A 23,615-nucleotide genomic window follows, 5' to 3' on the forward strand; every position below is an offset into this window, starting at 1 on the left:
CTGATCAGTTAGGCTGCATCTTTCCTAGACAAGGAGCCAAGAGCAGATGGCTGAGGTCCTGCTGACCCTGAGTTGGCTGTTTCCCATAAAGCTGCAGATTCTGAAGTATTTCATCCGGGTTTCCTGGAGGCTGTGATTCTGAATTTTCTGTTGGACCCTTGCTTGCTCAGCTTGTTCAGATGTCCAAATTCAGTTCGAAAGTGTTCCAACTTGCCAAGTCTTATTTGTCCATTGTTTTGTTTTCATTTCCATTTCTTGTAAAATGCATTCCATTTATTTGCAATTTCTGGGCTGTTTGCAGACAGATTTGAGTCTGTGCCTTCCCAAGGGTTTATAGATGCCGCTTCTACAGGGCTACAGACATAGTTGCATTCCTACACTGGGAAACTTGAAATTCATATCGACAAATCTGCATCAGAGCCAAATCCTATTTGCTTTATACCAAACTTGGGGAGAGCTAAAAATATATCACCCAAAGTATTTGTAGTGTTTTCTATGTCACCTGTTTCAGTATTGACATAAGTAGATTAACACTTCCTGGAAAATGGTTAAGTAATTTAGTGAGCTTTTGTTATTTGTACTGTGGTAATAAATTTCTACTGTGTCATTAATCCTGTGTATGTCTCCTGGTTATTTTTGTCTAAATTAAGTAGCCATAGTGGCAACTGTCAATGGCTGTTATTCTGCAAAGGTAAATGTTATACTAATTTATTTTTGGTGGTTTTTTTTTTGTGTGTGTGTGTAACCCTTGCATTTATAGTACTGAAATGACCAAGGTGGATATTTTATTGCCTTCACCAGTTTCCATCATGAAGTGGGGTTAAAAATGAAGGCTTCCCCAAGTCACTGAGAATTCAGTAGGCAAAATAAGAGCTGGGGCATGCAAAGCAAGCATTTTGTTCTGGCAGGAAAAGAATTCCAAGGCCCCTCACCCTGCACCACTCTATAGTCTCTTTCCCTTTTTTTTTTAAACTAATTATGCTGATTATTACTGCCTACTTGAAGATGTCTTATTTTGCTCTCAAGTTCTCGGAAGGTCAGAAAAACAACTTAGTTCCCACTTGGTGGCTTGGAACTTTAGCACGTATAATTCTGCTCTGGTCTGGTCCGCTAGCAAAGGGCGGGGTTGGCCCAAAGCAATGGCCACTGGACACAATTCGTAGAACCAGGAGGGTGGCCGTAAGAGGTCGACGTTTTCTTCATCTGGAAACTCGAGTTCACCAGAGCATGGATGGGAAACAAGACCAAGCAAGGGGCTCCACAGGCTGAGGCGCCGCAGATGTTAGGGCGGGGGAACGCAGGGACCGCACCTGGGGGGGAAGGGTCAGGCTCAGGCAGATCGTGGCGCCAGAGGAAAAGTCCGCCTCTGCCCAAGCGGTCGCCGACTGCTGTGCGGGACAAGCCCGAAGCCAGGCTCTTGACTCAGCAGCTCAGAGGAGCATCAAAATTCGCCTAGTCTTGTACTACAGGGCGCCCTCATGCATCAACACATCACTTCCGGAAAATGACGACATCCTGTCGTCAGGCGCTGCGGTTTCTCGAGTAGTGGATTGGAGATCTTGCCCCCTCAGTCCTGCGTCATCGATCCGCGCAGATCCCGGAAGTGACGCCATCCTTGTGCGCGATGGGAGCTGTTGCTCAGAGTCCCAGACTGGAGAATCCGAGCCATGTCTCCTTATGGCGTCATCAGTCGGCGTCGCCGCAGGAAGTGATAGACGCTCCTGGCGCGCGCCGGGCTGTGTGGCGCGCCAGGCGCTTCCGGGAGCCAACCCCTGCCGTGCTGAGCTTCACGTTTGCGTGACTGAGCCCAAGGACATAGGAGCCCCGCTCCCGGGTCAGGTAGCCTTGTCCGCGAGTGCACCTTCACCGGGCGCCCCACCCCAGCTCCCGCATAGTCTCGCCCCGCGCAGAGCTTCGGGTAGAGGAGGTGGCCGGCCAGGCGCTTCCGGGAGCCAACCCCTGCCGTGCTGAGCTTCACGTTTGCGTGACTGAGCCCAAGGACATAGGAGCCCCGCTCCCGGGTCAGGTAGCCTTGTCCGCGAGTGCACCTTCACCGGGCGCCCCCTACCCCAGATCTCTCCGAAGTCTGTGCGGGAGGGTACACCTGTCCAGGGCCCAGTGGCCCAAGTGGTCTCCCTGATACCTTGTTTTGTCATCAAAGGCGGTGCCTGATGAGTGCCAGGCAGTGAGCTAAGGGTTGTTTGTTTTTTGTTTTTGTTTTTGTTTTTCTTTTTGTAACTGGGTGTCTAACTGGATAGCTAAGGGTTTTTACTGGACCATTAGGTAGGTGATGTTCCCATTCCATGGAAAAGTGTACCGAGGTGAACAAAGTTGCCCAGGACCTTACAAAAGTGACAGGAAAGAGGTGAGAGCCCAGCAGTCACTTTTCAGAGTTCTTTCTTCTTCTGAGGGCTTTGAAACACTCAAAACTGACTAAGTTTAAGTGTTCAGGAACAATGGAGCATCAACCACACCTTGGTGCATCCCTAGGTTGCTTGAATTATTTTTCTTTTTGCAGTGTTGTAACTCAAATGGGTGATGAAAAGGACTCTTGGAAAGTGAAAACTTTAGATGAAATTCTCCAGGAAAAGAAACGAAGGAAGGAACAAGAGGAGAAAGCAGAGATAAAACGCTTAAAAAATGTAAGCTATGTTTTTTAAGTAAGTGGTTTTCTTAAAGGAGATTTAATTTGTTTGCCCTCATTTTTCCATCAGAACAACGCTTCTTCGGTGAAGTTCTTTTGTACTTCCAAATGTCTCAGGTGAGCCCAAAATCTATTTTAAAAATTAACAAAAACATTCACATACTCAGTTTACATTGACGCAGATTGATAACACACTGAAGCTGTGTCTAGATGAGACTGTCTACATGGTGAATAAAATGTTCTGAACCTAGAATCATTAGTGCAACTTGACTAATTTTTCTAGTTTCATTATTAGCATATTCATAATTCCATTTACAAATATTAATGTAGTGGGAACTTGCCTTAAAATTAATATTAATGAGTGTTGTCATCTTTCTTGGTTTGTGTAATAACATACTCAGAAAAAAGTTTTTTAGTAATTGATTAAAACACTGATAGTATTTCTGGTTGGATTAGGAACAGATCATTTTTCAAGTATTATAGATACTGAAAAGTGTTTGCTGTGTAAAATATGACTTAAGCCTCAGTTTTGACCAATAAGCCACTAACATAATGACCATAAAGTCTAATGTCCGCTGTCATAAATCCTGATTTTAAAGTTTTCATAAAATTTTGAGTTACAGAGTTGTAATTTAATGTTGTGGGATTTGAATAAAATTTTTTATAATTTGTAACATTAGCAAACTATCTATGGAAGTTTGTTCTGAGATGTTGGCAAACTTTGGTTATCATTTAAAAATATGCCTATCTGTAAGGAAAATGACATATTTTCTCTTTGCTTCCTAGTCTGATGACCGGGATTCCAAACGGGATTCCCTTGAGGAGGGGGAGCTGAGAGATCATCGCATGGAGATCACAATCAGGAATTCACCGTACAGAAGAGAGGACTCTATGGAAGATAGGTGAGAAAATGTTCAAGTTGATGAAGAGAAGGGTATGCAGAGAGACCGGGGAGCCCCCTACAGTCCAGGGCCTTGCTAAACTTTCACAGTTGGTTGTCTGTGCTATCAGTCATCACTTCATCCTTCTTCTCATGAAAAGACTGTACAAGGATGTATTCCTGTCTGTCTGAAGATTCTCCAGTCAAGTTAGCACCTTTTAGATAATATATTTAAATGTTTGCCCTGTATTGCAATTCTGAGGTTTTGCACAATACAGAAGAGAATGTGGACAGGGATTGCTATCAATAGCACTTACACTAAGACCCACATGTTCTCATGTTCTGCTGTTTCACTTTGTGCTGTAGTAGCTCATCTTTTTGTTTTTGTTTTTATTTCTGTTTTTGTTTTGTTTTGTTTTTTGAGACAGGGTCTCACTATGTAGTTGAGACTGACCTGGAGCTCACTATGTAGCTCAGGCTGGTCTTGAACTCACAGCAATCCTCCTGCCTCAGCCTCCCGAGTGCCGGGATTACAGGCGTGCGCCACGTAGTTCATCTTTGGTTTCCTTCTCATATCTTCTGAGATAATCAGAGGAACTACGACCACAAATTAAGTTTGAATACTTATCTTGGGAAGCCAAGAATGTGAATTTTTCCAACATTGTGGTGGTATAGAATCTGTTGAAGATACTGTTAAGTGAATTTTTAAAATTTTGGGTTTTGTTTCGGGGGTTTTTTTTTGTTTGTTTGTTTGTTTGTTTGGTTTTGGTACTGGGGATTGAACTCAGGTCCTTGTGCTTTCGAGGTAGTTGCCAGAACCACTGAGCTAAATTCCTGGCCCTGTTTGTTTTCTTTGGCACTGGGGGATTGAATGCAGGCCTTTGAACTTTCGAGGCAGGTGACAGAACCACTGAGCCAAATCCCAGCCTAAATGAATTTTTTAGATCATTAAATCTTTTAATAAAATTTTGGGTCCTTTTTAAGCATCTTAATTACAAAATGAACTATATATACTGAAAGTATGCAGTTTTTTACATTTTTACATGCCAGTGAATGCATCACCATACGACACTGATCATTCCCTTCCTCCCTTACAAAGGGTATTTTTGTTCCACAAACCACATTGATTCTCACACTTTTCACCTGAGTCTTAAAATAGCTTGAATTTTAGAATTAAAATAACTTTTTTTTTTTTTTTTTGGTTTTTTGAGACAGGGTCTCACTATTGAGACTTACCTGGAACTCACTGTGTAGCTCAGGCTGGTCTCAAACTCACAGCGATCCTCCTACCTCAGTCTCCCAAGTGCTGGGATTACAGGCATGTGCCACCACGCCTGGCCTTTTGTTATTTATTTTTGCTTGTTTTTATTTATTTTTTATTAATAGTAGGAAGAATTTATTGAAAGAAAGAAAGCTTCTGTCTCTCAAGGGGGTTCAGAAAGTGGGCTGCCCTCACTTCCCTCCCCCCCACCTTTTTTTTTTGTACCAGGGATCGAACTAAGGACATTACACTTGCCAGTCTGGCTCAGCGCCACTGAGCTACATCCCCCACCCATTCGCATGTTTCTCTTTTATGAATCTTTTTAAATGATGGCTCAGATTTACCTTTATTTCATTTTGAATCCTTGTTTTTTTCTGGGCTGGAGAAACTCTGCAATATCCTGTTTCTCTGCATTTCCCCAGCATGATGACGTGTGTTGTATTTTATTTCAGAGGAGAGGAAGATGACTCTCTTGCTATCAAACCACCCCAACAAATGTCTCGGAAGGAAAAGGCCCATCACAGAAAAGATGAAAAGAGAAAAGAAAAGCGTAGGCACCGTAGCCATTCAGCAGAAGGAGGTAAGAAATCTTTGTTATCTTTGAAGTCATTGTTATATCCTTCATGATCTTCCTTCTCTAGAGCACAGTGGAGAGAAAAAATAAAATTTTAGCTAAAAGAACAATTTATTGTAGATCGTTTGCAATAACTGTATCATTTTACTTTTTGCTTTTTCTCCTTCATTATATTGTTTTAGAGTAGATTGTTTACCTACAAAACTACCGTAATTGTATAAAGATAGGAAAAAACACTCCCCCCAGAATGGGTATTTGGTTGAGTCCAAGTTAGTGGCTTTAGCTTGATGAGAGATTTGATATCATGCCAATAGGAGCGGTTCTTAGGTTCTGGACATTGAGGTGCACTCCTCTAGTTCCAGTACTCTGAAACTGAGGCAGGAAGATCATAATAAGTTCAAGCCCAACCTGGGCAACTTAGAGACCCTGCCTCAAAATAAAAAGTGTTGCAAAAAAAAAAAAAAAATTAGTTAAATAATAAAGGCTCTTGCCGGGCGTGGTGATGCAAGCCTGTAATCCCAGCCCTGGGGAGGCTGAGGCAGGAGGATCACTGTGAGTTTGAGACCATCCTGGGCTACATAGTGAGTTCCAGGTCAGTTTCAACTACATAGTGAGATCCTGTCTCAAAACAAACAAAGAAACAAATAAAAAAACCAAAACAAATAAAGGCTCTTACTGGTACTGGAAAAATTGGTTCTGGGTCTTCATTTAAATCTCATTATAAATACATTTGGTTAATTAAACAACTTTCTGTTGTTGGATTTGTTTTTTGTTTTTGTTTTTTACTAGGGATTGAACCCAGGGTCTTCAGCATCTTTTTTTTTTTTTTTTCCGGGTATCAGGAATGGAACTCAGGGCCTTATACTTGCCAGGCAGTCGTGTAGCCACTGAGCTACATCCCTGTCCCTGAACCAAAGGTCTTCACACTGAGCTATATCCTCCGCCCTTTTGTTTTTTGGGTTTTTTTGTTTTTTTGTTTTTTTGTTTTTTGAGACAGAGTCTGTCCATTGTCCAGGTGGGGTTCATATTTTACTGTCTCCTGCCTCAGCCTCCTGGGGTGCTAGAATTATAGGTTACCATCCCTTTGCTCTTTGTGACTGATTTTTTTCAATCAACTGTGACACTAATATGTTGTAGTTTATTTAGAATGGATAATTAAGGGCCAGGAATTTAGCTCAGTGTCACAATTCTGGTACCAAAAAAAAAAAGAAAAAGAAAAAAATAGATAATTAAAATGATGAAAATTATAATTCTGCTTAGTGATAATCACAGTGTTTTCATACTTAGAATCTTATTGCAAATAGTTTCATATCTCTTAAGGTTTTGTTTTGTTTCTATTTATTTGGCTTTTTGATAATCACACTGTTTTCATAATTAGAATCTTATTGCACATAGTTTTATATTTCTTGAGGTTTCCTTTTGTTTCTGTTTACTTACTTGATTTGTTGTTGTTGCTGTTTTGTTTTTTTGAGGCGGGGTCTCCCTTTGTAGTTCAGGCTGGCCTCAAACTTGCAGAGCTTCTGCCTCAGCCTACCAAATGCTGGGATTACAGGTGTGCACCACCAGGCTGGGCTTTTATTTACTTGTTTTGATGCAGGATCCAGCTATTTGTAGTCTGGTAACAAACACATGATCCTCCTGCTTTTGCCTTCCAGTTTGCTGGGATTGTAGGTATGTGCCACCACACCCAGCTGCTTTGGGTGTTTGTAACTGAATATGAAATTACTATTTTTTCTTTTTTAAAAACATTTGATTGATTTTATGACTTTTAAGAAATAAACGTGAGAGCTGGGTGTGGTGGCACACACATGTAATCCCCGCACTGGAGAGGGGGCGGCTGAGGCAGGACGATCGCTGTGTGTTCGAGACCAGCCTGGGCTACATAGTGAGTTCCAGGTCAGTTTCAGCTACGTAGTGAGACCCTGTCTCAAAAAACTAAAAACAACAACAACAAAAGAAATGAACATGAAAATGAATCTGTAATTTTCAGTTATTATTAACTGAGAAAATTTGGCTCAGAATTTAGCTCTTAACACAGGTGAACGAGGAGGCAAATACACATCCATAAATTCAACTCATGGACCAGGTTTCTCAAATTCAGGCTCTCTTGAAAGCAGTGTACCAGCTGCTGCTGTGGTTCTCTAGTTACTGTGGCTGACAATGCATAGAATTTGTGAAGTAGTTATATGTGTGTATATGTGTTCATTTAATTTTTTATTATGAAGTTGTTTTAATGGGTGTTTTCTTTCTTTTTGGGGGGCAGTATTAGGGATCGAACTCAGGACCTTGTGCTGGCGAGGCAGGTTGCAATGCCACTGAGCTATACCCCCAGCTTTAGCAGGTGTTTTCTGTAGTGTGTGGCTGGAAACCAAGAGGTTTACAGATGCATTGCATGTTAAGTTAGTTACTTGAGAGAAATGATTTCTTTTAGTCGCTGTGTAAGTCTGTTTTGGATTAATGTTGAAGTTTTAGGAAGTGAGGCCTATGCATGACACTTGTTACTGCCTGACAGGGAAGCACACCAGAGTAAAAGAGAAGGAAAGAGAACACGAACGTCGTAAGCGCCACCGAGAAGAACAAGACAAAGCCCGCCGGGAGTGGGAGAGACAGAAGCGGCGGGAGATGGCAAGAGAGCACTCGCGGAGAGAGCGGTGAGGCCTGGCCCTCTCAGGAACATTAGGGCTGTGCTGTGTCTGTCAGGGCAGTGGGAGAATGGGAATAAGTGTGATGGAGCAGGCTTCATGGACAGAGGAACACAGGACTGTAGACCTGGGTGATGCTATAAGAATCGTCCCAGAGCCTGGGAGTTTTACTGCATCTGGCAGATGGGTGGGTGTGAATTGACAGAGAAGGTAACTGCGGGCTCAGGTATGTCAACGTCCTGCCCACTGGAGGAGCCAGAAGGGGTTGCTGCCCACTGTGATGGATCAGGGACGGGATGTGCAGGCCAGGTCCCAGATGGAGATCCAGGCAAAGAAGAAAAGAAGGTTGAGACCAGATGTGGGGCACGGTCCTGGGAAGGGAGGTGCAGGGTCTTGGGTGATCTCTGAACCTTGGACCCTGCAGCATCAGCAGGGGAGGGGCTTCTCTTGGGTTGTATGTACTCAGAGGTTGGCTGTTTTCAAGTCATGGTAGAGTCAAGCATTCCAGAGAGAGTCAGCTAATGTCATGCATGTGAATCCCAACACAGGACTGGTGCTGCAGGTGGTCTGTTTGATGCATTCAGCACTGCCCAGTACCCAGGGAAATGGATTGCTTTAGGTTCTCTGTGTCACATCAGAAACAGGCTGCAGTTGTTCTTTCAAATAAGAAAGGACAGACTAATAAGAGATGAGACCACCAAGGCATTGGGACAGTCTGGGAGCTAAGGCACCACTGGGTCATCTCTTGGCTCAGACTTGAAAGAAGGGGTGGAGGTTATCCCAGTTCTGTTCTCTGAGGCCCAGGCCAAGTTCTGTGCATGGTCTGCCTCTGTATTCACATCCAGGGAAGGAGAGAGCTGGCCTGCTGCATGAAGGAACGTATCTGGAGCAGAGGCTGCACATGTTGACTATTCCTAGCCACTGCCCCTGAGCAGCATGGAGAGAGTGTGCTGGTCTTCAGTATTGGGGTCCTTGACGTGGGACAGAAGGGAGCCACTAAGGCCCAGCAGTCATGGGCTCAGTCCAGTGGGGATCCCAAGGTTCACTGTTAGTGTGTGCTGCCCAGGCTAAGTGCTCTGTCCCATGGAGTGCTTGGGGTGGGAGCACAGGTTGGTAGAGGAAGTCATCCTTTTCTATGGATTGCCTGGAAAGCAAAGCAGAAGGGCAGTGGCATGTGTGGGCCAGGCTGCAAAAAAGTAGCTGTAAAGCCAGACAGATTGGTAAACACACCAGATTTGTGTTTGGTAGCCAACTAGAGGGTAACCTAAGAAGTGCACATTTGGAAAACTAGGGCCCTGAGGGGAGCACAGCAGGAAGTGGCTGGCTGGCCTGGAAGTTGCTTTGCCCATCTCAGTCCACCACAGTGTGGTCATGGGAACCACAGCTCCCTGCCACCCGCTGTGCCCAGTGGATGTGACCTCCTGTTTTTTGATTTTTGTTTTGGATTTTTGAGACAGGGCCTCACTATGTAGTTGAGACTGACCCAGAACTCACTCTGTAGCCCAGGCTGGTCTCGAACTCTGCAGTCCTCCTGCCTCAGCCTCCCGAGTGCTAGGATTACAGGCATTCGCCACCACGCCTGGCCGGATGTGACTTCTTGGCAGGATTTGCTAGTGGAAGTTGCAAATGTGGTGGGCACATGCAGCAGACCCTGGACCACACTCAAGCTGCTACCCTGTGCCAGTCCTGAGAATGCACCCTGAAAACAGCCCCTGTTCCACATAACCAGTACCTGGATGCAGATACCATGATGACCCCTTGAACGTGGACCAGACCAGTGCTTGGAAACTGCAGCAGTCTGTGCAGGGCTGGGTCCCAGGAGAGAAGAATGGAGAGATACTTTTGCAAATAGTGGCTGAAAATCTGCCAGTATTGATGACAAAAGCCATATGTTTATATTTGCCAGTAGCCCAGTAAACCTTTAGCAGGAGACTGGAGTCCCTGAGGCCATCAAACTGCCCCATGGCAGTCAGCACTGGGAATGGTTTGGCAGAAGTGAGAAGCACTGGGGTGGCACCAGCAAGGGATGCAGCTCTTTGTGAAGGGGAGCAGAGACATTTCTAGTGAGCAAAGTTTGGAGGGACCTGTTGCTAGCAAACGTAATTAGGAGAATTACTGAAGTCACTTCCAGCTGAGTGGAAGTGCTGCCCCCCTGGTGGCTTGAGCTTCAGGAAAGGAAGAGACCTCTGAAGTGACCACTGAGGAGCTTATGAAGGGATTCTGCCAGTGTGGCCCTTTTTAGGCTCTTTGGTTACTATATCTCTGTGCAGTGAGTAACAGATTGCCAGTGGAGACCAGAAGACAAGGAGCTAGATTGTAATGAAGTTTCTGTGCTTTAGTATTTTTTGTTTCTTTTGTAGTACTAGGGCTTGAACCCTGGGGTGCTACATTCCCAGACCTTTTTGAGACTGTTATGCTGAGCTGTCCAGGCTGGAGTCAAACTTGCAATCCTCCTGCCTCAGTCTCCAGGGTAGCCAGGGTTGCAGGCATGTGCCACCACACCTGGCTAGTTAATCTTATGGGATGTGTATTGCACTTTCTAGAGCAATTACTAATGGTGCACTCCTGTAATCCCAGCATTCAGAAGACTGGGGCAGGAGGATCCCTGTGAGTTTGAGACCAGCCTGGGCTACATAGTGAGATCCAGGTCAGTCTGAACTACATAGTGAGACCCTGTCTCAAAAAACCCAAAAAAAAAAAAAAAGAAAAGAAAAGAAAATACCTTTTTAAAGATAGTACATATAGGGCTGGGGATTTGGCTTAGTGGTTCCAGTGCCTGCCTTGCAAGCACAAGGACCAGAGTTCGATCCCCAGCACCAAAATAAATAAATAAATAAAGATAGTACATATAACAGTAATTAAAATGATATGCTAAATGTACGATTCTTTTTTTTTTTTTTTTTTTTTTTTTGTACCAGGGATAAAACTCAGGACCTTGCGCTTGCAAGGCAGGGTCTTACTGTGCAGCCTGGGCTGGGCTTGAGTTCACAATCCTCCTGTCTCAGTTTGTGGAATGCTGGAGTCAGTTGCACGCCACCATGCCTGGCTCCAGTCAACTGAATCTACCTTGGGTTCTTGCTTGGACTCTGTGTTCCTCATGTGATGGGGCTGTTAGCAGGCTCATCCCAGCAGAGCAGGTTCTGGGGGCTTTGCTGGCCCTGGTTCGGTCTGCAGTTCTGCAGACCCAGCCAGGGGTTGTGCACAAGTCCTCCTTTCTGATGAAGCCTTTGTGGCGTGGTGGCCATGAGGACCTGGACAGGGCTGCTGTGGCATGGGTGGAGATGATGGCTGGTGCTTGCTTCTTCCAGGGACCGCCTGGAGCAGTTAGAGAGGAAACGGGAGCGCGAGCGCAAGATGAGGGAGCAGCAGAAGGAGCAGCGGGAGCAGAAGGAGCGGGAGCGGAGGGCGGAGGAGCGGCGCAAGGAGCGTGAGGCCCGCAGGGAAGGTACGCGGGGTGTGGGCCCAGCTATCCCTGCTGTGCTGTGCTGACCTCTGCTCACACAAGAGATGGCTGCTTGGCCCCTGTGCTCTCTTTGGTCCTTTCCTTCCAGCTTCAAAAATTGTGGCGAATTACACATGACTTAAATCTGCCATCTTCATCAGTTTTAAGTGTGCATGCAGTGGTATTGAGTACACTCTTGCTGTTGTGCAACCATCTCTACCATCTGACTCCAGAACTCCTCTTGTGAAACTGAAAACTCCTCTTAATTGACCACCAAAACCCTTTCTTATTTTTTATCTTGAGACAGGATCTTTTTTTTTCTCTCTCTTTTTTTAGACAGGCTATGTAGTTCAGGCTGGCCTGGAACTTGTGGTGATCCTCCTACCTCAGCCTCCTGAGTGCTGGAATTACAGTTGTGTGCCACCACATCTGGTCTGAGACAGGAACTTGCCGAGTCCCTAAGTTGCCCAGTCTGGGCTTGAACTTGTGATCATCCCACCTTAGCCTTCTGTTCTGCTTTCTGTTGATAGGAATCTGACACCTCTGGTTGCCTCTCAAATGGAACCACACAGTGGTCCTCTCTTCTTGTGTCACTCAGCAGGAAGTCTTAGAGTCTTTTCCATGTTGTAGCTAGTGCCAGGATTTCTTCCTTTTCAAGGCTGGCATTTGCTGTTTCTTTTCTACAGGTACAACTGGTTTTTTGGTCTACTTTCCCAGTTTCTGTAGTGTCTCATGTCACGATGTTTGCAGTGGTATGTCTACATTTCGGTCACCTCTCCTTTGTGTGTATTCTCATCTGTGTCATGTGGTCCCATGGAGAGTGTTAGCACACTGATCTGAATTGAAACCAGCTTCACTGCAGTGTTGTGTGACTGTTCCCTGCATCTCTGTGCCCAGTTGAGGTAGTCATTGATGTCCCCAGATCACATGGACACTTCGCCCATGAAAGTAAGCTGGTGACTGAATTTTCAGTCTCTGTCCACTCAGTGCCAGGCAGGAAGTGCGTGGCCACGGATGCTGCCATAACTCGGGCATCCCTGTTGTCATAGGCATTTGTCTTTAAAGAGCTCTCTTTTCTTTTTCCTTCTGTATTTCAGATTGAACCCAGGGAATTCACCCTGGGCTGCATTCCAACCCTATTTATTTCTGAGGTAGGGTGTTGCTGGCTTGTCCAAGCAGGGCCCTGAGGTCTTTATCTCTTCGTGCGACTTGCATTTGGGTCTCCTCGGCTGTGGCAGCAGACAGGCTAAGTGGTGATGAGCCTGCGGCTCTTGGTTTGGCTTCACCCTCCTTCCCTAGAATGGTTTGCCAGGTACAGGGCTGTGGCTGAGAGTTCTTTTTGTTCAGGGCTTTGAACTTGTCAGCACCCCGCCTCTTATCTCCCAGCTTGCAAGGCATCTGCTGACGATCTTGCAGTGGCCCCTGCTGTGTGGCTCCTCTTTCTTTGCTGCTTGTACAATTCTCTCTGTCTTTGGGCGATGTCATTGGCATGTGTGTTCATTTCTGGCATGTGTTGGTGCATAGTGAATGCACCCAACACGGACAGTTGGTGCATTGATGTATCATCACATCCAGGTCCTTTGTATGTCTTCTTCCCTCTGTCCATTGATCTCTTCCCCACAGCAAAAGGTCTGCCTCCCTGTCTTGTCTTTTGTTTTGCTCTTTAAATTATTTACATTTTGGATTCTCATATAAGAGATGTTTAACCTTCTGTATGTTACTTATTTTGCTTCACATTATGGTCTTAAAATCATCTTTTCCTACAGATGACTCACATTTATCCATCTTTATGGATTTTCTTTGTTTGTTCATCTTTGATGGGTATATAGGGTTTTTCCAAGATCTAGCTATTATGAATTGTGCTGCTGTAAACAAGGGAATGCATTTATCCCTGTAATATGGTGTCTCTAACTTTTTGAGGATGATACCAAGAAGGGGAATGTTGCTGGTCAAATGGAATTCCTAGTTTTAGCTTTTTTAGGAATCTGTGGTTGTGCCAGTTTCCATTCCTGCCAACTGTGTATAAAGAAGGCTTCCTAGGGCCAGGGATTTAGCTCCCTGGTTCCAGCGCCTGCCTCGCAAGCATAAGGACCTGAGTTCGATCCCCGGTACCAAAAAAAAAAACAAGAAGAAGAAGAAGGCTTCCTTTTCCCCTGGACAGTTTCATTGCAGTGTGCGTATCACATAGGTCTCCTTCTTTTTCTTTTTCTTTTTCTTTCTTTTTTTTTTTTGTGTGTGTGTGGTTTTTTGAGGCAGGGTCTCACTGTGTAGTTGAGACTGACCTGGAATTCACTATGTAGCCCAGGCTGGTCTCGAACTCACAGTGATCCTCCTGCCTCAGTCTCCCGAATGCTGGGATTACAGGCGTGCGCCACCATGCCCGGCTCATGTAGATTTGAGTTTATCCTACTTGAAATTTGTTGAGCTTTTGTTTTTTTTTGTGTTTTGCTACTGGGGATCAAACTCAGGACCTTGCACTTGTGAGGCAGGCAGCAGCACCACTGAGCTAAACCCCCAGGCCTTTGTTGATCTTTTGAATGTTAGCATTGTGTCTTCCAGAAACAAGAAGTTTCCAGCAGTCATTTCTTCAGGTGCTTTCTGCCCCTCCCTCCTCCTTCCTGGTGGCTCAGGATCATATTTCGTCCATCTGCTGGTGTCCTGTAGGTCCCACTGGCTCTGTGTACTTTCTCACTTTCTTTCTGTTCCTCGGATGAGGTGGTTACTGTAGTCCTGTCCTTAACACTTGGTGACTGTTGTGCCTTTTCACGTCTGCCTGTGGGTCCCTCCTGTGGATTATGTCCACTGCTGTGCTTTTCAGCTCTAGAACTTTTGGGGTCTTTTGGTTTCCTGTCTCTGTTGACATTTCCCCATCCATACATCATTTTCTTTTTCTTTCTTTTTTCTTTTTTCTTTTTTTTTTTTTTTTAGTACTAGGGATTGAACTCAGGACCTTGCACTTGTGAGGCAGACAGCGGAGCCACTGAGCTAAATCCCCAACCAAACATCATTTTCTGACTTTCTGCATCTCTTTTAGTTTTCTGAACATATTTGCAATACTTTTGGGGGGCCGTTTTTTGAGACAGGGTCTCACTATGTAGTTGAGACTGATCTGGAACTCACTATGTAGCCCAGGCTGGTCTCAAATTCATAGCGATCCTCCTGCCTCAGCCTCCTGAGTGCTGGGATTACAGGCGTGTGCCACGACACCCAGCATTGTAATACATTTTTAAAGGTCCTGTCTTTTCTTTATATGGATGGAGGCATTTCATTGTCGGGTAACAGAGGAGTCCTGGTCACAGACGACTCTGTCACAAGGGATGGGGTGGCAGGGGCACTGAGGGTCACTAGGTCTCAGGTGTGTGGGTACCATGTGTGTCCTCCACTGAGTCCCACGGCCAGTGGCTTCCCTCCCTTCTTGTCCCTCAGGTCCATTTGTTTTATTTAAACGAGGATGGAACCCAGGCCCTCATGGACACCAGGCCAGTGTCCTTTCTCTGGGCTGCCCCAGCCCTCCCTGTCTACACACTCGTTTTTGTGAAGATCTCCCATTGGTTCTTCTCAGGGACAGTTTCTAGTGATGTTTTTTTCTTTGAACAGACTTTGCTGGTTCTTGAAGAACTGGTGGTTTTGTTGGAAATGAGCTGGTGGTGACAACTTGGGGGATTGGCTGTCCCCACAGGGCTTGCTGTGCTGCTGCTATTGTTACTGATGCTGTCTCCACTGAGGGTTGGCTGGCTGTGTCCCTTGAGGCCATGTCCCTCTGGGGTGTGTCTACATCTGTGCCTGTCTGTGTAGACGCTCCCCCTCCCTACTGTTACACCATGTCCTTCACGGTCTGGGTTCCACTGGGGGAAAAGACAAACGAAGGCACGGAAAGGGCCAAGCCTTGAAGCTGTGGGGAAGTCTCTCTAGTCAGAGAGAAGGCAGCAGTAACAGCGCAGCCTCCGCCTGCCCCTGAAGCATAGCTGAGCATAGATCCCTGGTGACCAAGACAGAGCCCATTGGCCCAGCCTGGCCCTGCAGACTACTCTGGGCACCTGTGTTCAGCTGCCTACTTGTGGAATGTGGTGGGGAGGTTGCTGCACTGAGAGCAGGATGCAACTGAAATGAAGTGGTTTGTGCCCAGGTTCCCTGAGCTTGTGCCCCTGCACACCAGTCCATGAGATGGACTCTGCCCCTGCTGCAGGGTGGGATGGGCCCCAACTCCAGGACACCCCTGTGTTAGTGCTGTGTGTGCACTGCCTGGGCATACAAAGACCCAGCTCAATGTCCACTCCATTGCTCAATGTCCACTCCATTGTGTGCTCCAGTCTCTGCGCACCACCGCACACTGAGGGAGGACTATGGTGACAAGGGGAAAGCCAGCCACTGGAGCCGCAGCCCTCTGCGGCCACCGCGGGAGCGCTTCGAGCTGGGAGATGGCCGGAAGCCAGGTGGGACCCAGGGTCTTCCCTGGAGGCGTGGACACCACAATGTGTGTCTTTAACAGTTTGTGGAATGAAGGGAGACCCCCCCCCCCCAGCTAAGTAGTCTCTTTGTCGCAATGAAATGACATGCACCCTGCCAGGGGCTGCCAGCCTTCACAAGAAGCAAGGCATGTGGCTTTCAGCCAGACATTTATTTTTGGTCCTTTGGGAGTTAGTTTTTCAATTAAATTTGAGTGGATAATTGGGCAGAGTGGCACACACCTGTAATCCTAGCCTGTAATCCCACACTCAGGAGGCTGAAGCAGGAGGATTGCTGAATTCAAGGCCATCCTGGGCTACATAGTGAGCTCCAGACCAGCCTGAATGACAGTGAGAACGTCTCCAAAAAGCAATGAATAAGTGAGTAGATGATCTGTTTTTTGTAGAGTAAGATCTGATAGGCTGAGCGTGGTGCCGCACGCCTGTAATCCCAGCACTAGGGAGGCTGAGACAGGAGGATCACTATGAGTTCGAGACCTCCTTGGGCTACACAGTGACTCCCAGGTCAGTCTCACTACATAGTGAGACCCTGTCTCAAAAAAAAAAAAGATCTAATTAGTATGTGAGGGGTACTTCTAACTTTGGGTGGTACTGCCTTGTTGATTTAAAGCATTACTTAGGGCTGGGGATGTAGCTCAGTGCTGCCACGCCTGCTTCGCAAGTGCAAGGTCCTCAGTTCAATCCCTGGTACCAGGGGGAAAAAATTAAATAAAACCATTTTTCCACATTCACCACATTCACCTTTTGTGGCTTCTTTCATAAGTGAAAGAAGAAAAAATTGAAGAACGAGACCTGCTGTCTGACCTGCAGGACGTCAGTGATAGCGAGAGGAAAACCAGCTCGGCCGGGTCCTCCTCAGGTACTGAGCCTGCCTGGCCCAGGTTGCTGTAACCGCCACCACACCCACAGGGAAGCCAGTGCTCACTGTGCTCACTTTCTCCTGCAGCAGAGTCCGGCTCAGGCTCGGAGGAGGAGGAAGAGGAGGAGGAGGAGGAGGAGGAAGGAAGCACTAGTGAGGAGTCAGAAGAGGAGGAGGAGGAGGAGGAGGAAGAAGAGGAGGAGGAGGAAGAGACAGGGAGTAACTCCGAGGAGGCCTCCGAGCAGTCTGCAGGTGAGCGGCAGCAGTCAGGGAGGGTGGCCGCGGGGATGCAAGGCAGCAAATGTGAATCTATCCTGGACACTGCCTGCCTGCAGCTGCCATCTCTGGGACTCAGGAGAGCACAGGATGGACTGCTTGTGAGGAGTCGGATGTGGATGCCTGGTTCAGCTTGACACGCTGCCTGAGCAGACACCTACTTCTTTCGGTCTGTCTTTCTTTCTCTCTCTTTCTTTTCTTTTCTTTCTTCCTCCCTCCCTCCCTTCTTTCTCTCACTTTCTCTCTTCTCTTCTTTTTTCTTTTCTTTCTTGGTCTTGCTATGTATCTCATATTGGCCTTGAACTCACTGTGTAGTCAAGCCTGGCCTTAGACGCATGGTTATCCTACTGCCTCAGCCTCTGCAGTGCGTGCACCACCACGCCCGGCTCCAGACACCTATTTTCTTTTGCAGAAGAAGTGAGTGATGAAGAAATGAGTGAAGATGAAGAGCAAGAGAACGAAAACCACATCATGGTCGGTGAGTGGCTCCCTGTGACAGTTCACACATGTGCCATCCGTGGGTACAGACAGCCATCCTGCACACGTGGCCGTGCCTGGCAGTGTCTCACCAGTGTGCAGTTTCCCCCAAAGCTGCATGGCGGAGAACAGAAGTAGCACTTGGGGAGGACTTCTGGGGCCACACCACTGGCCACGTGCAGTTGGTGCCCATCAGGACCTGATTGTTTAGCTATAACTGAGGCACCACTCTGGATGTTTGTCATGATACGAGCACAGCGAGGCTAGGAAAGGTCACCCAGGTCCACTCCCCAGGGGGAAGAGGGTCCACAGCCATGGACAACACACACACAGGAGGTCTGGTTTGGCCCCAGCAGGCAGACAGGCTTTGTCCCTGGGGCCTAGAATCATGAATTCTAAGCATGGCCATGGCATCCTCACATAGCCCCTGTCTCCCTGTCCTCACATCAGACTCAGCTGAGCCCGCCAGGACCACAGACCTTGCGCCCTTTGTGTAAGGGGCAGGCCCAGCACCCGCCTCGCATACGGAGGGCACAAGACTTGTGGCACTGCCAGGCACCCAGATCCCTGCTTGTTCCCAGTTCCATAATTAGGTTTATCTGTTAAAGTTCCAGAGTCGCGATTTGACCGAGACTCGGGGGACAGTGAAGAAGGGGAGGAAGAAGTGGGTGAGGGGACCCCACAGAGCAGCGCCCCAACTGAAGGCGACTACGTGCCTGACTCCCCAGCCCTGTCGCCCATTGAGCTCAAGCAGGAGCTGCCCAAGTACCTGCCGGCCCTGCAGGTGAGGCCCCACCCCCACCCCAGGCCAGGCCCCACCTGGTGGTGCCACTTGGGATGTCCCACCCGCTGTGAGGGCAGACCTGGCCATCACTGCCTGCAGTGCTGGTCACACGCAGCACAGAGGCATTCTGGGCATGAGGAGCTGGGCTGTTGGGTCTGCCCTTGAGTGGCCCTGTGTGAAGCATTAGATGGATGCCAAGGCTCCTGAGGATCTGGGGAGAACGAGATACCCTTCAGTGCCTGCACAGCACCCCAGGCCTGGGCCTCCTTGGTGCCAGCTGGGAAAGCTGCCGCAGGGCAGGGCATGCTTTCCCAAACCTGCATCTTGTGAGCTGTGGGTGTGCAGGGGCCCTGGTCGGGTGTGGCTTTCATGCCTCACACTGGCACATCCTTTCAGGGCTGCCGCAGTGTGGAGGAGTTCCAGTGTCTGAACAGGATCGAGGAGGGCACCTATGGCGTGGTCTACAGAGCGAAGGACAAGAAGACAGGTGGGCAGATCCTGGGAACTCCCTGGGCAGTTAGTTGTGCGGTTCTGGGTGGCTGGTCAGCAGAGCCACTGTGTCCTGTGCCGAGATGGGCAGGTCTGCTACGCTGCTGCAGGCTCAGCCCAACATTGTGATTCCTGTGGGGAGCTCCACTGGTCTTCCCGCTGCTGCCTCTGGCAGGAACATCGAGTGTCCTGGGCTTCCAGCCACTGTGCGGCCTTCAGCATGTGGTAGTGCCTCAGCCACAGTGCACCTTGCAGGCCCTCTGTCCTGACTTGGGTGGTATAGGCCTGAGCCCCCCATGCCTCCAAAGCCAGAGGTTGTCCTGACTCAGGCTCAGCTGCTTACAATAGTGGCAGGTGACACAGCCCAGTGGGGGTGATGAGGCCAGGGGAGTGGCAGGCGTGTGATGGGGACAGCCCAAGCTTAACTGTGACCACTGCGGCTGGCTGCTTAGGGCCTCTGCTGTTGCTGTCTTCTCTCGTGTGTTGGGTCCAGTCAAGTACTTTACACTGAGTACTCCCCCACCCTGGGGCTTTGCTCACATCACTGAATACAGAGTGAATGGCTGGTAAACAGAAGTGAAAATCCTGGTAGATGCCTCAATAGCTCTTTTGGGTGTTTTTTCAGCCCTTGTCTTTAAACAATTGTCTTCACAGATGAAATTGTGGCTCTGAAGCGGTTGAAGATGGAGAAGGAAAAGGAGGGCTTCCCGATCACATCTCTGAGAGAGATCAACACCATCCTCAAGGCCCAGCACCCCAATATTGTGACTGTCAGGGTGAGGCCCAGCCCCATGGGTGGCTCACCTGCTGAGTGGGCAGCCTGTCCCTGAGGAGCTTTCAGGCCATCCTGGGCTCCAGGTAGAGCAGACTCAGGGCAGCGTAGAAGTAGATGTTAGCTCTCAAAGTGGCACGCAGGTCCCTGCTGCCCGTGGGCAGCCATGCCGGGGTTCCAGGTTTCCCAGGAGTGCACAGAACGACTCATGTGGGACCAGGGGATTTGCTGGGGGGCTTGTTGCCACCCACAGGCCTGCTGCTCATTTCCTAGGAGATCGTTGTGGGCAGTAACATGGACAAGATCTATATCGTGATGAATTATGTGGAACATGACCTCAAAAGCCTGATGGAGACCATGAAGCAGCCTTTCCTGCCAGGTGGGGCAGCACCCAAGGCCTGGCACCCTGGGGGGCGTTAATGCCACTGCCACCCAGAAATGTCCCTGGCTGTTTTGCTGGGCACTCAGCAAAGTAGTGGCCTCAATGACCCTGTTCCCGGGAACACAGCCACCCTGGGCTGGAGGGGTCTGCCCATGTGAGGTCTTCAGGCTCCCTGGGGTGGGGCGAGTGTGACCCCTTGCTGTTCCAGGGGAAGTGAAGACTCTCATGATCCAGCTGCTTCGTGGGGTGAAACACCTGCATGACAACTGGATCTTGCACCGGGACCTCAAGACGTCCAACCTGCTGCTGAGCCATGCAGGCATCCTCAAGGTGAGCACAGGACCCGTCCCACCCCCACCTGGGAGCCCTGCCCCCCACCCGGCCTCAGGCACCTCTGTCCCTGCAGGTGGGTGACTTTGGGCTGGCGCGGGAGTATGGCTCACCCCTGAAGGCCTACACCCCTGTCGTGGTGACCCTGTGGTACCGTGCCCCAGAACTGCTGCTGGGTGCCAAGGTGAGTTCAGGGGTCCGAAGGCCACCCTTCCCCTTGGGGCCCGACAGGGTGCATCGTGCCCACACTTGAGCCGTGTCCTCTGGGCTTCCAGGAGTACTCCACGGCCGTTGACATGTGGTCTGTGGGCTGCATCTTTGGGGAGCTGCTGACACAGAAGCCCCTGTTCCCCGGGAAGTCAGAAATTGATCAGATCAACAAAGTGTTTAAGGTGGGTGTGGTCCTGCAGAGGTTACACAGCTCCACAGGGTGCAGCTGGACCTGGTCAGGGCCCTCAGTGGCCTGTGCCCTGGTTGCCAACATGCTCCTGGTGGGGGGACCTTCCTTTCAGGGCACAGTTGGTTCAAATAGCCCTGTCTTTCAGGACCTAGGGACCCCCAGTGAGAAAATTTGGCCAGGCTACAATGATCTTCCCGCAGTAAAGAAAATGACCTTCAGCGAGTACCCCTACAACAACCTCCGCAAGCGTTTCGGGGCCTTGCTGTCAGACCAGGGCTTTGACCTCATGAACAAGTGAGTCCGGACAGGGCCTCCCCATTTCTGTGGCCCAGGCCCACCGTGGCCCCCACCAGCCTCTCACCTGTGCCGTGTCCCTGCACTCTCCAGATTCCTGACCTACTTCCCTGGGAGGAGGATCAACGCAGAGGACGGCCTCAAGCATGAGTACTTCCGCGAGACCCCACTCCCCATCGACCCTTCCATGTTCCCCACATGGCCTGCCAAGAGCGAGCAGCAGCGAGTGAAGCGCGGCACAAGCCCACGGCCACCGGAGGGTGGCCTTGGCTACAGCCAGCTGGTGAGGGCCCGGCTTGCCGGGGGGGCCCCCGGGCTGAGCCAACCCTGCACCATCCTCATGCTGCTCACCTTGCCTCACAGGGGGACGATGACCTGAAGGAGACAGGCTTCCACCTCACCACCACCAACCAGGGGGCTTCGGCTGCTGGCCCTGGCTTCAGCCTCAAGTTCTGACACAGCGTCCGGGCCCAGCCGGCTGTGCCCAGCGAGTCCAGACCCAGCTCCTGTCCGCCTGGCCGCGGCTTCTGGGGCTGGAGGTGCCGAGTCGAGACACCAAAGTCTTGGACTCCTCATCTTGGTTTTCCACCTTTTGTTTTTTATATTATTTTGGTTTGTAAATTTGTAGAATTAAATTGCATTTTCCTCATGGAGGGCAGGGCTGTGGTGTCCAATATTCCTGACCCTCCCCTAAGAAGGGTGGGGCAGGCATCTGGCTGGTACAGTGGCACAGCCCTCCCATGACCTGGCCTGCAGCAGGCTGAGGGTCCCCTGTTGTCAGCTGCAGGGGCCAACCCTGAGCCTGCCTGACAACCAGGTGCTCCCTGGGGACCCAGGCCCCCATCCAAGGCCAGGCCTGGCTGCACACAGCACTGGCCACAGTGGGTTTTTATACATGCTGTTGTTACATTTTCAGATGTAGTAAACTATTCTTGGAGGAAGTTCTGCTGTGTCCTGTCCCTTCCTGGGTGTCTCCAGGCTTGGGCACCAGGCTCTCTCTGCCCACCTGGCCAGGCCCTTGCCCCTCCTGGCACCGCTGCCCTGCTGGCCTCCCCTGGGTCCTGCCCACTCCCTGGTGGCCTCTTTCACATGGGCTCACCCCAGGTGATGCTGCTGGCACTTGGGTGTCTATGGATCCCACTGTGGAAGGGGGTGTATTGGCCTGGGACCCCCCCACATCCTGTGCAGGCCACTTCCCACCTGCTTGGGGCTGGCCTGCCTTCTACCCATCCAAAAATCAGCACAGAGACGTGAGAGAAAGTGCTTTATCTGCAGGCTCTGGCCCGCTCTGTGCAGACTCAGCTCCTCACACGTACACGCCAGGAGTAAGTGGTGAGCACTTGCTGATGCCGGCGCACCACACACGTGTAGGTACCCTCATTGACAGCGTTGGCAATGATGCTCAGGTGCGCCTTGCCCAGGGCCAGGTAGCCGGGGTAGGAGAACTCCAGGGGCTCCTGGTCCTTGTACCAGCTGTGGGGAGAGGCCCCTGGGAGCCTGTCCAGCTGTGCTGCCCCACTTGCCACCCAGTGCCTGGCCCAAGCCCAATACTCACTATACTTTGCCTTTCTTGTGCAGAATCTTCTGTCCGCAGCGGAAGGTCACATTCCTGCCTTCCGACACCAGCCTGGTTTTGGTCCTGGGAGGTGGTTGGGTGGCGGCCACCGTAGGGAAGGGGAACTCTGCTCAGGGCAGGGACACTCGTGTCAGGTCCCTCCCACCCGCCCAGGCCAAGGGGAGACCGGGCCCCACTCCAGGCGTCACCGTAGCAGAAGTCGCAGCTGTTGGGGCAGAGCCTCTTCATGAGCCTCCGGCGCTCGTCGCAGAAGCCCTTGCGGGCCCAGGACGCACACACGAACAGCCTGTCCAGGCAGCCTGCGGAGCACAGCAGCTCAGGGCCAGCCCAGGGCCCACTGAGCACCCGCCCACCCCAGGCACCGAGGCACCCACCATAGAGCCGGTGCAGCCCCCACAGCTCATCCTGCGACAGCGCCTTCCAGCCACGCAGTGTGGCGTTGAGGTGCATGAGAGCCTGGCCATGCTGCGAGTGCATCAGGCCCAGCGCGTGGCCGATCTCGTGGGCCGCCACGTGCACCAGGTCTGTGAGCCACACTCCTACGGCCCGGGGTCAGCGCCTGAGCCCCGGCCCCACCCGTGCGCTCAGGCCGACTCTGGGCCGCAGCCACGGAAGATAAGACTGTTCCAGGCCCCCAGGAATGCAGCTCAGCGCCCTCTGCAGGGGAGCGTTCTCGGCTGGAGGAGCCGCCCGCACCGCCCGCCCCAGCAGCGTCCCCCATAGTCATAGCCACAGGGTCTGCCCCCCCCAGCCCTCTGCCGTATGCAGAACTCCCGGGATGCCGGCGCGAAGGGCACAGTCCCACCTTTCTTCCAGCTGTAGCGCGTGGGGCCCAGCACCCAGTACTCGCTGTCGTCAAAGTGGATGCCGCCGTGGGGTGGGAAGAAGGCGTGGGCCAGCTCGCCAGTGGGGCCGTCGAAGCAGTGGTGCAGGGCGGAGACCAGGCAGTCGGTGTGGTTGGCCGGGTAGAAGCCTGAGGGGGCACAAGCCTCAGACAAGGCCAGGCGCTGGGCAGGGGCGCCGGCGCAGCACCCACCTATCCGGAGGTCGCTGGGCCGCTCGGGGGC

General features: G+C 50.2%; 2 protein-coding genes across 7 annotated transcripts in view; one reads left to right on the forward strand and one right to left on the reverse strand.

Annotated features, from left to right (window-relative positions):
- Window positions 1-1,765: 1,765 nt before the first annotated feature.
- Window positions 1,766-21,883, forward strand: LOC104864637 (cyclin-dependent kinase 11B). 6 transcript variants are annotated; one of them, XM_010627728.3, is made up of 20 exons: window positions 1,766-1,839; window positions 2,519-2,642; window positions 3,431-3,546; window positions 5,238-5,365; window positions 7,872-8,010; window positions 11,310-11,446; window positions 15,754-15,876; window positions 16,673-16,768; window positions 16,856-17,020; window positions 17,457-17,522; window positions 18,130-18,305; window positions 18,702-18,792; window positions 19,449-19,570; window positions 19,840-19,945; window positions 20,157-20,278; window positions 20,355-20,462; window positions 20,554-20,670; window positions 20,824-20,972; window positions 21,066-21,255; window positions 21,336-21,882. In XM_010627728.3, exons 2-20 carry the CDS (start codon window positions 2,532-2,534, stop codon window positions 21,426-21,428), a joined length of 2,355 nt encoding a protein of 784 aa, XP_010626030.1. In that variant the 5' UTR covers window positions 1,766-1,839; window positions 2,519-2,531; the 3' UTR covers window positions 21,429-21,882. The 6 variants fall into 6 exon arrangements, with proteins under 6 accessions (XP_010626030.1, XP_010626029.1, XP_010626028.1 ...); XM_010627727.3 differs by lacking the exon at window positions 1,766-1,839 and adding an exon at window positions 1,874-2,026 and having other exon boundaries at window positions 21,336-21,881; XM_010627726.3 differs by lacking the exon at window positions 1,766-1,839 and adding an exon at window positions 2,284-2,365.
- Window positions 21,884-22,223: 340 nt separating this feature from the next.
- Window positions 22,224-23,615, reverse strand: part of Mmp23b (matrix metallopeptidase 23B) — a gene marked incomplete at its 5' end in the record, with an annotated part of 1,815 nt that continues 423 nt past the window's right edge. Inside the window, 6 exons of the mRNA XM_033767403.1 lie at window positions 22,224-22,445; window positions 22,528-22,654; window positions 22,737-22,847; window positions 22,923-23,087; window positions 23,354-23,521; window positions 23,585-23,615. The exon at window positions 23,585-23,615 is cut by the window's right edge and continues 49 nt beyond it. Coding sequence (XP_033623294.1) covers window positions 22,271-22,445; window positions 22,528-22,654; window positions 22,737-22,847; window positions 22,923-23,087; window positions 23,354-23,521; window positions 23,585-23,615 — 777 coding nt within the window. The remainder of the gene's footprint in view (window positions 22,446-22,527; window positions 22,655-22,736; window positions 22,848-22,922; window positions 23,088-23,353; window positions 23,522-23,584) is intronic.

Source organism: Fukomys damarensis, unplaced genomic scaffold, assembly GCF_012274545.1.
Source record: "Fukomys damarensis isolate Sample0158 unplaced genomic scaffold, DMR_v1.0_HiC HiC_scaffold_23, whole genome shotgun sequence".
In the NCBI taxonomy this organism is placed as follows: Eukaryota; Metazoa; Chordata; class Mammalia; order Rodentia; family Bathyergidae; genus Fukomys; species Fukomys damarensis.